This window comes from Hetaerina americana, unplaced genomic scaffold (assembly GCF_022747635.1).
Source record: "Hetaerina americana unplaced genomic scaffold, ioHetAmer1.1.p SCAF_14, whole genome shotgun sequence".
NCBI classification, from domain to species: Eukaryota; Metazoa; Arthropoda; class Insecta; order Odonata; family Calopterygidae; genus Hetaerina; species Hetaerina americana.
The window spans coordinates 6143027-6161053 of NW_027286514.1; the positions used below are offsets into that span (position 1 = coordinate 6143027).

At 39.3% G+C, this 18027-nt stretch overlaps 1 protein-coding gene across 10 annotated transcripts in view; it reads right to left on the minus strand.

Moving 5' to 3' along the window:
- Positions 1-2939: 2939 nt before the first annotated feature.
- LOC139686309 (ral GTPase-activating protein subunit beta) overlaps positions 2940-18027 on the minus strand; it is a 67277-nt gene continuing 52189 nt past the window's right edge. For 9 of the 10 annotated variants that reach the window (XM_071583462.1, XM_071583460.1, XM_071583461.1 and 6 more), the window contains 5 exons: positions 11122-11301; positions 10005-10322; positions 8845-8977; positions 8628-8744; positions 5644-6860 (listed from right to left, as the gene is read on the minus strand). In XM_071583462.1, the coding sequence (XP_071439563.1) occupies positions 6743-6860; positions 8628-8744; positions 8845-8977; positions 10005-10322; positions 11122-11301 (866 nt within the window). In that variant the 3' untranslated portion in view covers positions 5644-6742. Of the gene's footprint in view, positions 5593-5643; positions 6861-8627; positions 8745-8844; positions 8978-10004; positions 10323-11121; positions 11302-18027 lie in introns of those variants that run through there. The other variant, XR_011700363.1, reaches the window with a different exon arrangement.

The following is an 18027-nucleotide window of genomic DNA, read 5'->3' on the forward strand; positions in this document are numbered from 1 at the left end:
GGAGGGAACAGTGTAGACTTAAGAGGAAATTATCAAGGGAGTCGGTGTCATTGCAAATTATGTGTCCTCTTATGGACAGGGAATGAGGAATTGAACATTTGGTGTGACATGGGTGGTAAATTTTATAATTGAAGTGTTGTTTTTGCTGGTGGCTATTAGATGCATAGAGGTATGAAATTTCCCAAGAAAGAGGTTTGCATAGGAAGGGCTTAACCTGCTACCCATGGCACAACCCTTGATTTGCAAGAAGGATTTATCATTGAAGGAATTACCGGCAAGGATGAACTCGGAAAGACTACGGAGAAAATCAGTGCCGGATATGTGTGGCTTAGGGCATTGGGAGAGGTGGTGTTGGAGAGCTGAGAAAACTTCTGAGTGGGGAATGGATGTGTACAGGGATGTTGCATCTATCGTGGCCATAGTAATCTCGGTATCTAGAGGGAGGGAGGTTGATTTTAGCCTTTCCAGAAAATGGTACGAATCTTTGGAGAATGATGGTAGGGAGTGAATTATTGGCTGGAGATAGTGGTCTACAAATGCAAAGATTCTTTCTATTGGGGAGTGATGGGAGGATAAAATTGACCGACCAGGATTCACAGGCTTGTGAATCTTTGATAGGATAGAGAAATGAGGAGTGCAAGGATGGGAAGGGGAGAGGAAGGCCTAGTCTGAAGGAGATTGACGCTCATTTGGCCCGTTGGCCACAAGAAATTCAATTAGTTCCTGCTGAAGTGTGGGATTTGCCGGTAGACAGACATATTCGAGAGTTGTCTGTCAGCCTCCATTATGTAATCTGATGTTTAAGACAACAACCGTTAAACCTTTGCCTGCAGAAGTAATGATGATATTAGGACCCTTAATTACACTTCTTAGTTCTGAGCATTCAGTAGAAGACAGGTTGTGTCAAGGATTTAGGGACTTGAGGAAAGACAGGCTGGAAATTCTGGACAGGAGGTTTATAAAAATTTCAATTGGATAACTTGAGGGGAGGGGATTGGGTTCTTGGGCAGAAACCGGCTTGAATTTATGTAAGGCGATGTGAAAGGGTCTGAAAATTTGTTTAAGTGACTCCCAATTGTTGTGAATCCCAAAATACCTTCCACCTGATATTCCGGCAGAAAAGCAGTATGTCCATGAGGTTTGTCACGTGGTGTACCCTGGGGGTGAGGGTGAAAAAAAGGCCCTTGTTCAAAAGAGAATTTAGATTTGGGCTATGGGGTTTGGACAAAAGGTTAACCACACACACACACACACATATATATATACGAAGGTTGGTTTGGTAGGTGACAGTAAAGTTCACCCAGTACTAAGCAGCATGTGAAATTCACACATCAGGGTAGGGGGGCCAGTTCCTTTCCGTGCAGGTTATGGTTTCCCAGGAAGAGCTGGTACCTGAAAAATCCCATAGCTTGGGTGGAGCTCCAAGTGCCCAGAGACTTGCCTGGGAATCGAACCCCGGCCCTCTCGTCAGTAGTCCAACGCTCTACCCCCTGGACTACAGCGACCTGCATTATATATACACATATATATATTTATATATACATATATATATTTATTTATATATATATATATATAACACTTTTTGAAAGCCTCACGGACGTGAATAATAATGTATAACACTTAACACTAGTGGACACAGACAAAAACACAGAAACACACAAAAAAGAGACCACTATTTTTCGAATTTTCGGTGGTCGTGACCACCTTTATCAAGGAAGAGAGGGACAAAACCTTGATAAAGGTGGTCGCGACCACCGAAAATTCGAAAAATAGTGAGTCTCTTTTTTGTGTGTTTCTGTGTTTTTGTCTGTGTCCACTAGTGCTAAGTGTTATACATTATTCATATATATATATATATTAAAAGGAAAAGGGATAGGAAAGTAAATAAAAGACAAACACAGGGCACTTGGTCGCACTAAGTCCTATGGATTTTATAGTAAATTATGTTTCCCTGATAGCTCAAGTGGTTAGAGCATTGACCCAACAAATCGAAAGATCTGGTGTTCAAGTCCCAGTCAAGGAAACATTTTTACACTAGTGATCTGCTTGATTCCTCCTCCTCCATCTCTCTTGTGTTCGTCTTTTATGTGTGTTTCAATCCTTTTTCCTTATATCTATTACCATGTGAATGAAAATTTGTTCACCACATGGCGGGTGTTTGTATTTGGATGTGTGTGCATATATGTATGTGTGTGTGTGTATGTATATATATATATATATATATATATATATATATATATATATATATATATATATATATATATAATTGGGCAAATAAAATTAATATTATTTTTGACTACAGAGATATTTTGACCCTTTCAAGTTAGAAATTGTTTCCCAAGGTATATTAAAACGGGTCAAGTTTGCATTTCATGTAAACAGGTCATTTACCAGGAAATAATGAAAGCACAAACAATACCCATGAAACTATCTTTTAACAACACCTCTTGAAATGATTGATACATCACTGTTTGAATATGCTTTTTGGAAGCTAATTTTTGCCTTCTTTTAATGACTTTTTTTCAATCCCATTATTCTACTGCATTCCTCAGGTTTCAACAATGGCTAAAAAGCAAATGTTGATTGATGTAGACAAATAAGAAACAGGAATACTTATTGCCAATTTCAACATCTACAGATGTATCATTCATGCAAGTGGATTTAAAATCATGATACTTCAGGCACAGCATATTTAACAAAAGGACCTTAAGCTATAAAAATATTGTCACCAATTCTTGCAGGAAATTGACTATGAAAATAATTCACAACTAATTATTTAAATAAGAAGGTACATACCTTCCTACATAATGGGATCTTTACATTAAATCTTTCGTGTTCTAAGAATTCATCATCTTATTCACAGAGTTCAGCATATTTCCATCAGCCTAAAACACCTTAGAAAAACTTATCAAATCATGTAGGATACACATTTACAAAAATAATTTATTTTTAACCAAACAGGAATTCTCCATTGAGAACATTTCTTTTGGTACACACTGTACTCATTAATATAGTAACACAATTTATCAACTTAAGTACCAAGTTTACTAAAAATTAATGATATAATTTCTAGTCAGTGAAAATTTGTTTTATGATTCCAATATAATAAATTACTCTGAAGGGTTCATGCCCCAACCTTAAACACAAATTAGCGGCAAATGTTTTGCACTTCAATGCTCTTTTTCACCATCACTTTCTGTTATCATACTATTGAAAATGATATGTAATTCTTCGTTTCTCTATTTTTTCATCTCATTACATTCTCTTGCCTGTGACACATTTTAAAGCATACAACCTATCGGACACATTACAAGGAATGTTTTCCAATTCTTCAAATATTAGAACTTAAAAATGAAACAAATTGCCAGTAACAAAGTCAATAATAACTTTACAAATTAATCTTAAGGTACCTATGAACATATGAGAGAAATTGGGTATTTCAATGGCTATATAAGTGATAGAAGTTACAGAAGGGAGATTGTAAACAAAGTAACCCAAAAAAGTAGGCCTCATAAAAGCAAAGAAACTGTGTGCATATTATAATAACCAAATAGCATGTACATGAGGAAATGGTTAATAAAATTATGCGTGCATGGAGTATAATATTCTATGGCTAACAAGTTTAGACAAAAGCAGAAAGAATAATATCATAAGAGATGGAAAAAATTGGAGCAACAAAAAGACTATGAAAGTAAAATGGTTAGCCTGAAGCAAAAGATGAATACCTTTGAAGAGTATCCAAAGGGTGAAGTACAAGTAAATCTCTATTAAGGAAAGAGGTAAACTTCCTACAATTGTACATCAGCCCAAGCATAACAGTTTTTTAACTATACAAGGTCAAGGATGAATTATGGAAATTGCACCATGAAACCTACCACTGTATAAGTACTATGAAGGAGAGGAAAGATTGGCAGGAAGTAAAATAGCATGACGTGCTGATAAAAACCAATCAACTCACGTGAAAACTATGGCCATGCCCAGGAAATGATTGTTATCATATATGCCATCCTCTGGAATGTTGAATACCCATTGTAGATATAAATAAGAGGGTTTCTTGGGCACAGAACCCTATTATGCTCTTTATTTAATATGCGATTGATATTTAATATGGGATGACATTAATGTCAATCAAAAACTGTAACTTTGTGATTCCACAATACATGTATTATTTAGATACGGCCTGGGTTTTGATATTCAATATCATAATTGGTTGTTTGAGGCATGACTTTATGGAATCGATTCATTTTATAATGAAAAACTGTAACTTTGTAATTCCACAGTATATAGTCAAGACTATGAAATTACAAATTCATAGTTTTTCATTATAAAATTCAATATCATATTCAATTCCAATGTAGAGATTTAAAATCTGGGTTGCACCTAAATAAAACACTCTGGAATCGTGACGTTAAACATGATCATTATAATGTGAATTAATTCCAAGTGACACTGAATCACTAATTTATTACATTCCTTTCAGTTTTTTTTTCATTTTGAGTAAGTGTAGTTAAGTAATTGCCATCCTGAACACCTACCCATAAATATCACTGTGCAAAACACACTAACATCACACAAAATCCAGGTATGAGGATATCAGAGAAATTAGTTATTTCATTTTATTTTTGTAATTGCATGACTGAGATACACTAGAGCCATTGCCAATCACAAACATGAGTGTGAGTGAATATCCCCGATTAGATTAATTAACTTCTTTTCAACTTAAGGCATGCTTAGTTGGCCACTGCCGTGGGAATACTTCCACCAAAACCCTATGCATGTTTGCACAGGTCTGAGTCTTATATTTTCCCCTCTTACTTCTTGGCATTCATTAAGTCTAGTCTTAAGAGATTACTCCATTAATTATTAAGCTAAGAATTAACTAACATTCAGGACCAGCTACATTAGAGCATACACAGCTTAGTTTGTTGCCACTTAAATACCATCTATCTACAAGGCCACACCCCTATTTCAAATGGCTGAAAACTAATTTAATTTATAGTTACTGTGAATTACTTTACATTTACTTTACATGGCATTCCTTTGAGTTGAGTTTTCATAAAAATGATACAACTAAGGGAAGAAATCCACATTATGACAATAATAATTACAGAAAAGCAACTCATACTAAGCAATCTATCTTGGTACAATATCGAACCTCAAGTTACAATTTAACAGAGTTGGAAAAGGGTCTACAAAAGTCAACGCAAGAATATTAGTAATATGTGTTCTGAATAAATAGTCAACGCATAAGAAAAACCATTATTACAGATTCTCATTGTTTAGCACCAAGAAATCAAATACTAATGCAAGTTCTGGTAAAAACTAATGCATGGAATACCTACCTAGCTTTACTCCATCAACAGAAAAGCATCCACGGCCTACAAATTTGAATAATGTTGTGGGACTATCCGACACTTGTTTCACCACCCTCAAGCTGCCATTAAACCTGTTCATGAAACATGATGATGGAGACGTTCCATTAAAGGAGTGAAAAAAATAAAATTACAGGAAATCCATGTCGCAAGCAGAGGAATTGTGGTTATTAAAGCAGCAAATATTTCCAGGCTTCAGAAAATCTTCAGAAAATCCATCCTGTAAACATTTAAAATAAAAGAAAAAATATCTAAACATGGGCCATTTCCATTAAAAAAAATAATTTATTTTTACTCAAACAGAGCACAACTTTTCAATTGTGAAAATTTCCATCCAGCACACATATCACTTGTTACTGTAGTCATACAGTGTATTAACTTACAATACCAAATGGTGGGTGTTACAAAGAATTATGTGGAGAAAACAATCCGAAATACTTTTCAGTGTGTTTTTAATTAAAAAAATACGTAAAGGCCGATGCTTGTTTAAGTAATGTGGTCATTTAATATTTTTAGACCAATCCATCAAAGCTAAATGCTACAAAAACCTCTCAGGTACACTGCTAGTTCTTTCTGTAGTAACTATAGGAAAGCTGATATTTGGTATGTTTAGAAGATGAATGCATTGACACAAACATGGTTGCACATTCAGGAAATAGAATTTTAGTACAGAGCACTTAAACCAATGCCAATTCAAAGTAAGAAATACTTTTGAGTTAAATATTTAAAAGTTAATTTTCCAAATAATATCACCAATATTTGGAAAAATATGATTAACTCCTCTTGATAAAAATTCAATGAAATCTAATAATAAATAGTAATTAACATTCATAGATATTTTAGAAAATCATACAAAGATGAGATATTTACAAAATGAACATTCACATACATGAAAATCAACAGTACGTAAACTTACTCATACAGGATAGAATATGTATAATATATGCATTAAACAAACAATCTTAACAACTGAAACATATGAAAAGATGGCTTACAATTATAAAAATAAATGATAACTACACAGTCAAGCCTTCAAACAGTGTATAAAACAGCAAATTAATATTACTCCTGTGCTTAAATAATTTAATCAGTTAACATTAAGTAAGGAAGACAATGAGGAATGATTCATCACCGATGCATTGATGTCTAATGAGCTCATCAAAGCACATTCAACAGGATTATGTATCCATGTTGAAAACCATCTTTTGATTTTGATGACATTTTAAGTACACCATGTACAACTTAGATCAAGCTGCAAAAATGCATGAAAACAAACTAAGGTTGAATATCACAGGCTGCTTGCAAAACTTACTCTATAAGAGCAATACTGGTATTCACACAATGTTAGAAATGAGTTATTAAGAAATTAATCAGCTTGGTGGACTGCTGAACAAATATGTGTACAATTCGGGCTCACTCATTTTAATCATGTATTTTTGGGTCATCTCCTGTATTTTCAGCCTTCTTCTTACATGAGGAGGATGATACCTAGAAGTACATTAAGAGCACCACATAATTTCAAAAGACTTAGAATTTCCTTTAAATTTAAATCATTCACATATGGACATCACAAGAAGAATTGCATTAGGCAAAGAATCTTTCACTAGTGTGAGGGAATTGATGACAAGAGACATTGAGTAAAGACGTTCAGAAAAGGCTGGTTAAAATTTTGGTGTGAAGTGTGGCTTTTATACAACTAAAAAACATAGTTCTTGAAGCAACATGATGAGTATGGACTGAAGGCTTTTCATAAGTTGACGTTGATAGGGATGGAAAAGGTGAACTGGATACAGAGGAACACAAACAAGGAGATACTAGGCATGGTAAAAGCTGAGAAGAGGGGACTGTCGAGAAAAATTCGGAGGCAGGAGGAAGAACGGATGTAGAGCATTTTGATAGGTGATAGAATGGTGAAGACTGTTATGTAGATTGGAGGATATTAGGCAAATGAAGAAGGGGGAGAAGGATAGGTATGTTGAAAGGAATGAAAGGAGACAGACCTACATGTATATTTGCATATTTGAAAACAATTGATTGTAGAGAGGACTGTTAGATTTGCCTTGTTAGGCAAAGGTAAGAATTGTAGGATTTTACTGTCACTGTCCATTCGAAACCTTAAATGGTTGAATACAAATAACAAATTATACCTATAATAAAAAGTATTAAAAAAACAGAGATGATATATTTTTTATGAGCAATTCTAGATTTGAAAGTTACACACAACAACCTAAAAATTAATATGTTTTCCTTAATGGTGCTATATTCATTGTTTGCATTTAATAACTTAAGTTAGCAGTCAGGCACACTTTGGGATTTTTTGTCACAATATTATTAATAAGGATCAAGTTATAAATCAATGAGCATGAGACTCTTTCTAATTCCAGCACAAATAATATACATACAGCAAACTTCCGCACCCAACAGCAAATAATCCATTGGTTGCATGCAATATACTTGGTTAGAACCTATTTAAAAATGCACCCAGAAATTGAGGTTTTCCCACTAATTTATATTCTAGTCTATCCACAGTTGCACTTCTTTAAATGAGCTTAGGAAAATAAAGCAAAGCTTGGTGTGAATGTTTCACATTCTGATCAATAAAGCTATCATTCCATTTCTCTAACTTCTCCTCATGGAAGGAGAATACGTTATACTCATTTCATATGAGATGTACTTAATATATACAATAAGTACATCTGATATGAAATACTGACACAACATGTTGTCCTTGATGTTTTGATATATAGTATGAATTAGGGCGTATTGATCGGTAGTGGGATGTTGAAGACTGTAATAGAGGGGAGGATGTCAGGCAAATGAGGAAAGGGCAGGAACAGGATAGGCGTGTTGGATGGGATGAAGGGAGGAAGGAAGTACTCAGAGATGATGAGGGACCTGATATAGACTAGGTTGCTGGATTGTTCTTTGTTAGGAGTCACAAAATATTTATTTGGTAGTTGTGTCCATCCAAAAACCAACCTTAATCGGTAGATTACTTAATAATAATATTAATTGTATGGCCCAGTATATCTCTCTAACTAATAATACTCTTCAATCTTCATTTGAAATATTCAAATGAAAATGCGGAAAGTAGTGAAAATATTCACTTAAGAAGTTAAAAGGGTATGCTTAACTTCTTAGGAAGTGTTGACGACATAACATGAAAAGTCACAAATCTGTAAGTGGCTTCCAACATAATGCTCACTCATGAAATATTACAAGCATTATGAGTAGAGCAACAAAATGAATACTCACGTATCATTCTCCAGTCGTCGCCGTCTGCACATATTTAAAGATGTCTGTCTAACAAGAGTGCCCAAAACCCTTCGACTTACAACCATGCCATCAACAAGTGGAGTTGCAATGGTCATCCTGTGTTTTTCAAAGAATACATTTAATTAAAGAAACATCATTGGCTAACATCCGTAATGGATTAATTAAAAATGATAACATAATTTTCATTGCTACATACCTTCCAGAGGGACCTTGAAGTTTGACTCTCAGAAGGCCAGTCTGTAAAGCATGAAGGAATATCACAAAAGACTCTCGTTCATTTGGTCGAGCACCACCTTCTAGGCCAGTGACCATTGAGTTCAACAAATCACCTGTGTTAAGAAAAAATAAGATATATGAAATAATGAATACTATGAATAATTATAACAATTTGATATTTATTAAAATTTGACTGCAATCTGGAGATAGTATGGGAACATACCATACTGTATGTGTATGTGTATATATATATATATATATATATATGCTTTCGTAGACGTAACACAGAAGTGCCGAATAGTACAAAACAGAGTAACACACAATATAGAAACACAAAAAAAGAAGAACACTCACAAGTATGTATATATATGTATGTATATATATATATATATAGATGTATATATGTATGTATATATATTATGTATATTATTATGTATATATATATTATATATGTATTTACATATTATTATATATTATGTATATATATATATATTATGTATATATATATATATATTATATATAACATATATATATATATATATATATATATATATATATATATATATATATATATATATATATATATTGTGTTCGTCCTTTATATGTGTTCCTATCCCTTTTCCTTATATCTGTTTCTGTATATATGAGTATATATATATATATATATATATGTATATATGCATACTAATACATATATATGTATATATTTACATACATACATATATATACACACACATATATTTATAGATCAACCATAAACACAGTAATCAACCCGAGGGTCGGTTTGGTAGGTGATGGTAGAATTCACCCAGTATTAAGCCCGACGGCTTGTGAAATTCACACATCAGGGTAGGGGGGCCAGTTCCTTTCCCTGTGCCAGTTATGGTTTCCTAGGAAGACCTGGTACCCGAAAAATCACATAACTTGGGTGGAGCTACAGGTGCCCAGAGACTTGCCCGGGAATCGAACCCAGAACCCTCCAGTCAGTAGTCCAACACCCTACCTCCTCGACTACCGCGACCCATCATATTTAAATATATATATATGTATATAAATAAATAAATATAATTATAATTTTTACTTCCATATAGTGACACATTTTTGACCAAAACATTCCATACGTAATCACTTAAGTCATACCTATCGGAACATGGATCCAATCTTCAAAGCTCTCCAGCCAAATGACCAGAACCTTGGTGTCACCTCCTGAAGTGTACAGTGAGCCAGGTCCTTGCCTTCCTAACCTCTTTTGGCGAGTTGGTGGTGGAGGTGCAGGTGGCATGATTTCATTTGGATTACATGAGGCACCTGACCCTGCAGAACATGTCACTGAGCCATCCTGCTGTGCAAGTTGCTGCTGTCTTTCCAAATCAAGGGAGAATGTCCTCATTGGTTTTTCTGGAGGCACAGGAACTGGAGTAATGTAACTTTTATCTGAGAAACTACGATCAAATGATGCTGTGGAAAATAGATAAAAGGCTCATAATTAAAATTCATTATTTTAACTTTTTATGCAACATAATAAAGTTCAACAATGGACTGCACTTCACATGTTTTTCTATGATTCTCAAAACATAATCAGAATATTTATCATTGACCTTTTTGAATTCCAATAATGGTTAATGTAACTGGGGGCTTGGCTTGGGTAGAAAATGACTTTCTCCTAATTCTGGTAAACAACGTATTTCTAACACAAGCCATACCATAGAGAGAGCACCTGATGTGTCTTTTCTGAAAGTTTGGATCTAATTTCTCTTTGCAAAATTGACTGGCTTTATAAAACCACAAAAAATTTCTTCGGCATAGTCAAATTGTTATATACTGAGCTACTTAAAATTAGCATTTCATTGAAATGAATAGAGCCTAAAATGTGAGGATAAAAATTCATCCTCTTTTATTCAAATTTCTTCTACTGTTTCAGGCTACACTTCGTTGAAGTATTTAATATCCATACCAAAAAGACTTAGTACTTTTCAAGAGGACTTTTCTATGGTAATCTGAGGAAAAGTCCAAATCGTTTTCGTAGGAACAAATAATTTCTATTAGCTGACAAAAGGCTACAAGAGTTGAAAATGAATTATCACTTACTGCTATCACATTCAGGAAATATGATGGTAGCAGTAAATAAAAAGCATTTTATAGGACATAATCATCAGATAAATAATCGGATTAGATAAAATGAAATTGATTTACTTAATGAAGAAACAGATTGAAAATATGTTATTAGGGCACAATGAATAAGAAAACAAAACCTCACCTGGACCTGATGAGAGATCTCCACTTGTTAAAGAACCATCGGTAGAAATAGTATCCATGAACTTCTGAGATTTCAATGTTGGCACGACAAATGCAATTTCTGAGTTGACATCTGCCCAATACAACACTTTACTTTCACCGTTGTATAGAGACCCACCATGATCTGATACAGGCAAGTCAACTGGAAAAGTGATTTTTGAAACCATTGAAAATTTATAAATTTTAAATTAATCTAAGGGCTAAGCCCAAAGGACCAATTAGAAGTAGTCAAAAACTAGCACCTAAGAAACCTCTCAATGATTGTTAATGTGCCTTATGTATTTATATATCAAATGATTTTCAATGACATTTAATCTAACATGCACATGTGAGATTAAACTTATGGTCCTGTATTAATGCTATTGATGGAATAATTAATTATTCGAATTAAATAAGCTGATAATTATAATAACCAGTTGGTATCATCAGATACAAATACAATTAAATTTGCCTTATCATGATAACACCAGACATGCATTATATTTTTGGGAAGACCAAAATCATTGCATAGCATGGATAAAAATTATCAGGAACAATTTTTTTCCAGACATGACTACATCGCAGCACGCTTGCATTGAGCAGGCTCCGAGGTAGGGGATCAGAGATCTTCAACACCCACCAAGCACCAATCACCTGCGAGCATTCGTTTAGGCTAGATCCTCCCTCAAAGGACACCACCCTAGAGTGCCATCAAAGAAGCTGGCACGAGTACCCTTAAGGACCTTCAGGAGCCTGCCAAGCAGGGAGCCTTTAGGTCATGGAAAAGCTACGGCAAAAAAGTGTTGATGCTCAAGGGATGTATTTTGAAGAATTTTGAGGAATTGTAATATAAAATTATTTTTCCGAAACTTTTCCCAACACTCTTTAATCAGATCTTGTAATTCAATTTTCTCTCTCAGATTTATGCAAAAAAACATTCATAACTTATTCACCAAATAAGTACCATGATCCATAGTAAGTAATGGTCAAAAGCTGACCCAATATTTTAGCATAGATCTCCAGTAGTAGTAGTATTTTTGTTTATGGGGTGCATCGACGGCTGAGGTCATTTTGCACCACGTCGAAACTTTTAAAAACCACAGTTAGGGTTTAATAAATAAATAAATAAATAGATAAATAAATATATAGTAAAAACAAATGACATCGGCAAGAATAAAAATACCACAGCTAAAGTTTCCTCATTAGGCCAGTTTCCTTTAAAAATAATAAAACCTTGCTTAAAGAGTTGGGGTCGTCTCCTAATATTTGATCCAGATCTCCCCTTACATGAAACTTTTCTCTGGCCCTTTTATATTTTTGGCACTGCGTAAGAATATGTTTCATTGTAAGGGGCAGGTCGCACTCATTGCAGCGCGGTTGCACTTTTCCCTCTGTGAAGAGGTACGAGTGTGTGAGGGCAGAGTGCCCTATCCTCAAACGCGTAATCGTGACCTCTTCCCTCCGATTCTTTCGGATGGAAGAGGGCCATGCCGAAACAACCGGTTTTATCTCCCTAAGTTTATTATTTATTAGGGACCGCCAAGCTTCTTTCCACTGGTTTAGGACATTATGCCGCAAGGCGGCCTTTATGTCCTCCACCGGTACCAAACAATGATCGGACTCATTTTGGTCCAGGGCTTCCTTCGCTGCTTTGTCAGCTTTTTCGTTGCCAGGTATTCCCACATGACCAGGAATCCACATAAAGGATACCCTGGTCCCCTTTCTCTGAAGGGATAAGAGACTATGATGGATCTCTTGGACTATCGGGTGCATTGATGAGAACACCGAAATGGATTTTAAGGCGCTAGAAGAGTCCGAACAGATGAGAAAAGAGCCGTTATTTTCATTTAGTTGTTTTAGGGCGGTTCTTATGGCTGACAGTTCGGCTGTGAATATACCGCAAAGCGTGTTCAATTTTTCCCTCACGACTCCATGGTAGCGGGAGACGACTGCATAGGCACATGCGGACGCCGACTTCGACCCATCGGTGTAGACCGGGACGAAGTCCGGGTGTGATCCGAGGAAGGCGTTAAAGAGTCCTCGGTATTCTGACTCGGTCGTGAACGCTTTGCAGTGCGCATGAGGCAACGACTTCATATCCGGCTTTGGTGTTAGCCAAGGAGGATGTTTAGCATAGGCGACAGGGAGAACTTGAGGTAAGGTAATATTGAGTGCCTGGATAAAATCAGTAAAACGAACGGCCAAGGGCCTAGTTGCCCTTCTTCGCCTGTTAAATATATCTAAAAATCTTGGTTTAAAAAGAATGTTAAAACATGGGTGCTTGGTCACGGATAAAACTTTACAGGCATAATTTCCCATCAAAATCAACCTTCGGGTTGCTAACGAGGGTTCACCTGCGTCAGCAAGTAGGCTGGGGACTGGGCTGGTTCTAAATGCCCCAGTGGCCAAACGTATCCCGGCATTGTGGACACACGTCAGGGGTTTCAAATAGGACTCTCGTCCTGACGAGTATATTATGGACCCGTAGTCCAGCTTCGAACGGACCAAGCCTCGATATAATAAAAGCATGGTAGAGCGATCTGCTCCCCATTTGGAGTGGGTCAAAAACCTTAGGATATTTAGGGTCTGGCGACACCTCTCCCGTAATACCCGTATATGCTCCCGCCAATTTAGTTTTTCGTCCAGGATCATGCCGAGAAAGCGAATGGACTCGACAAATGGGAGATTTCTGCCCAGAAGGCATAAGGTCGGTGGTGTGTGCTGTCCGCGAAGACGGTGGAAATGAACACATTTCGTTTTCTCCGTGGAGAAGCGAAACCCGTTCCTTCGCGACCACTCTCCCAGTTTGTTCAAGGTGACCTGGGCTTGCCTGGAGGCATATGCCAGTCTTGTAGAGCGGCAGAAAATAGCCAGGTCGTCAACAAATAGCGATGCCATCACCGGGGCATTGATGCATTCCGTTACGTCGTTGATTGCGATGGCGAACAACGTCACGCTCAGGACTGATCCCTGAGGTACGCCGTTCTCCTGAGTGTAGGATCGGGATAAATGATTGCCCGTCCTTACTCTAAAAAGGCGGTTTGTTAAAAAATTTTTTATAAATATGGCCATATTGCCCTTAAAACCCCACTTGTGCAACGTGTTTAAAATCTTTCGTCGCCACACACTGTCGTAGGCCTTCTCGAGGTCGAAGAAGACTGCTACGACGTGTTGGCGTAACAGAAAGGCTTCCTGGATGAAATTGTCAGTGCGCACCAGATGATCTGTCGTGGACCTCTCACGCCGGAAGCCGCACTGAGCGTCGGAGAGGAGGTGTTGTCTCTCCAGGCAACAGACGAGACGTCGGTTAACCATTCTTTCCATCACCTTGCACAGGCAACTGGTGAGAGAGATGGGCCGATAGCTGTTCGGGTCGCTCTTGTTCTTACCCTGTTTCGGAACGGGTATCACCAGGGACTCCCGCCAGGAATTCGGAAAACTACCCTCAATCCACAATTGGTTGAGGGTATTGAGGACCTCCCCCAACGCTGACTTCGGAATATTCCGAAGAAAGGCGTTGTGGATCTGATCCATTCCCGGTGAGGTGTTATGGGAGTCCATGATAGAGGACTCTAGTTCCCATGGCGAGAATGGCTCGTTGTATGCTGCAGGATTTCCAGCTTCGCCAAAATTGAGAGGGACTCTCTCACATTGCCTCTTGAAGTTTGCGAAGTTGGCGTCATATAGTTCATCACTGCTGCTGGCCGCGAACTGCTGGGCGAAAGTATCGCTTATTTCTGGGGGTGAAGTCACCACCCGTCCAGCAACAAGCAGTGGCGAGATGACGAAGGAGCCCTTGGACCCAGAGATTTTTTTGACTTTCTCCCATACCTGCGCAAGGGGGGTTCTCTGGTTAATGGTAGCGACATACTCTATCCAGGATGCCCTCTTGGCCTGCTTCACCGCCTTCCGGGCTCGCGCTCGTAGGTGGCGGTAGGCTGCCAGGTTTGTTGCCGTGGGGTATTTCTTAAAAATATTCAACGCTTTTTTCCTCGTCCGGATCGCCCTGTCGCAGTCCTCGTTCCACCAAGGGACGGGTGCCCGATGAAGGGTGCCGGACGTGCGAGGAACACTTTCGGTAGCTGCGGCTACGAGCGTTGAAGTCAGTGTCTCGACATTTTGCAACGCGTCGAGACTTGCGTCGTGTTTAAAATGAAAAATATTCTTAAAAAGCGACCAGTCGGCACGGCTGATACGCCAGTTTTCTGGAGGTCTGAAGGTGTTTGGCGAACGATCTACTTTCTCGAGTAGAAGAGGAAAGTGGTCACTCCCACAGAGATCGTTGTGGACGTTCATCTTCAGCTTCGGGGCTAGGCTTCTCGAGCATATGGCAAGATCTATTGCTGAAAATTCCCCATTGAAGCTGTTGAAGCGAGTTTTTTCCCTGCTATTTAATAAAAACAAATTAAAATCCTCAATAAAATTCGATAAAATTCGGCCTCTCCTATTGCTTGGGGTGGATGGGCCTCCCCATAGTGGGTCATGGGCATTAAAATCGCCCATCAAAATAAATGGCCGAGGTAGCTGACGGACAAGGGCTTCCAAGTTAAAGCGAGTTACCGGTGCACCCTCCGGCAGATAGACGTTGCATAACGTCATCGTCTCTGGGGTATGCACTGTGACAGCCACTGCCTGGAATGGGGTGTTCAGTTGGACTCGGGAGGTGTAAAGCGCCTCACGAATCGCAACTGCCACTCCTCCTTGGGCGCGTTGACCACTCGTGTCGTCTAGTCTAAAAACAGTGCACCCCTTTAAAGCACCCTTGTCTGTCGCCTTAAAATGTGTCTCTTGCAGACAGATGCAAGAGGGATCAAAAGCGTCCATTAAAACGGCCAGCTCCTCCTTGTGCCGATAAAAACCGTTGCAGTTCCACTGCAGTAAAAAGGCCATTAAAATTAATTATAATTAAAATAAATAAATAAAGGATTAAATGTGTTTTAAACTTTGGGAGATGACCGGTCGTTAAGAAATCATCGCTTAAAGCGATGTTTCCTCCTCCACTCGGTTGCCAGGACCTCCGTATCCGAGATACTCTGGTCCTCCAGAACCTCCGGCCTCCCTGGTTTTGCGGGAGGTGTAGGGGAAGGTGTCTTCTCACGCCGTAACGTCGTGTTCCCCTTGGTGGTTTTTGGTGGTGGGCTCTTCTTCGAAGGGCCCACCGGAGTAGGTGGCGCATTGTCCACCTTACTCTTTGTCTCTTTGGTGCTCTTCTGTTTTTTGCTTCGCGTGTCCAAAGCGGTGACTTGAGGGGCGTCAGTTTGCATGGCGATGGTGCACTTTGGCAATGGGATAGACGCGACGGAAGCAAAGGACCGGGAGAACGTCGGGGCGACGAGTGCCCTGTACTTTCTCCTCGCTTCCAAATACGGTATCTTTTCCAGCGTCTTTATCTCCATGATCTTTCTTTCCTCTTTCATCTTTGGACAATCACGGGAGTACACTGGATGTGTACCCTCGCAATTGACGCAAAGAGCTTCCGAGGAGCACTCTCTATCCTCGTGCGCGTCCTTGCCACAGCGCGGGCAGGTTGCCTTGCCCTCACAGCGCGACGCGACGTGGCCGAAACGTTGGCACTGAAAACAACGCACGGGATTAGGAATGAACGGCCTCACTGGGACCGATTCATATCCAATGAATACCTTGTCGGGCAGCCTATCACGTGCGAACGTCAAAATCACGGACGTGGTGTTAATGTTCTCGCCGTTGCGCCTTGTCGTTAGTCGACGACAATCCGTCACTCCCTGAGAGAACATTTCTCTCTTGATTTCGTCGACGTCGACATAGAGGAGGTCGTAATGGCTGATGACTCCCCGACAAGTGTTGAGAGTGCGGTGCACCTCCACTTTTACCGGAATGTCATGGAGCATTCCCATTGCCAATAATTTTTCGCTTTGTTTTTCATTATTTGTCTCTATAAGCAGAGTACCGTCCCTTAGTTTCTTGACGCTCTTTGGGTCCCCAGGTACTATCTGCGACAAAACTCTCCGTATAAGGAAAGGAGAGACCTTTTTCAAGGTCTCACCTTCCTTAGCACATGACATTATGAGGTACCGCTTGCAAGCACCTATGCATTGATCTCCCCCGCCCGAGTCCGGACGGGATCTTTTTGTTGGTGGAAAGGGTTTTTCCTCCATAATAATTAATAATTCGTCCCTCGGCCTCCCCACCCACCACGGAGCCACACATTCGGGACGCCGCTCCGCCAAACCGGAGCGGTCGCCAGGGCTAACGCGAGGGATATAGCGCTTCAGGAGTGGTTGTCTGTTTCGGGGTGGATCTTCGATACAAGGGCCCACCAAAACCTTTACATCTCCGACCTCCCTACGCAGACCCCCACAACCTTGGCACTCGCCACCGGAGCGAAAACGCGACGGAAGCCGATTGACCGGGAGTGGCTAGCTCCCGGCCTCCCGTTTACACGAAATCCGGGGCCGAAGAGGGGTATCACTCCCCGGTCCATACAGGGCATCCGACACCCTGCTGGGAACCAGAAAGCTCACCCTCCAGGATCCCCTTCTCTCCCTTACGGGTCTCCAGGCACGGCAAACACCTGGGCGGATCGCAGGCCAGATGGTATGGCCGCTCACAGACAGTGGATCCACAGCACTGTCCGGACGCATCCCTTGCTGGCTTGGGGTTTGATTTCGGGGTTTTCTCCCCGCCCTTTTAGTCGCCTCTTACGACAAGCAGGGATACTGCGGGAGTATTCTCTATCCCCCTACCCGCGGGGGGGATAGATCTCCAGCAATTCAAGCAATCTGTCCCCATTTTGATATTGTACAACCATATTTCTTACAATTCTATCATAACTTTTTAAGTAGATCCTCATAACCCAAACACATGTGCAGTAAACTATCGATAAGCCATTCTAATCCATGCATGGCCAATC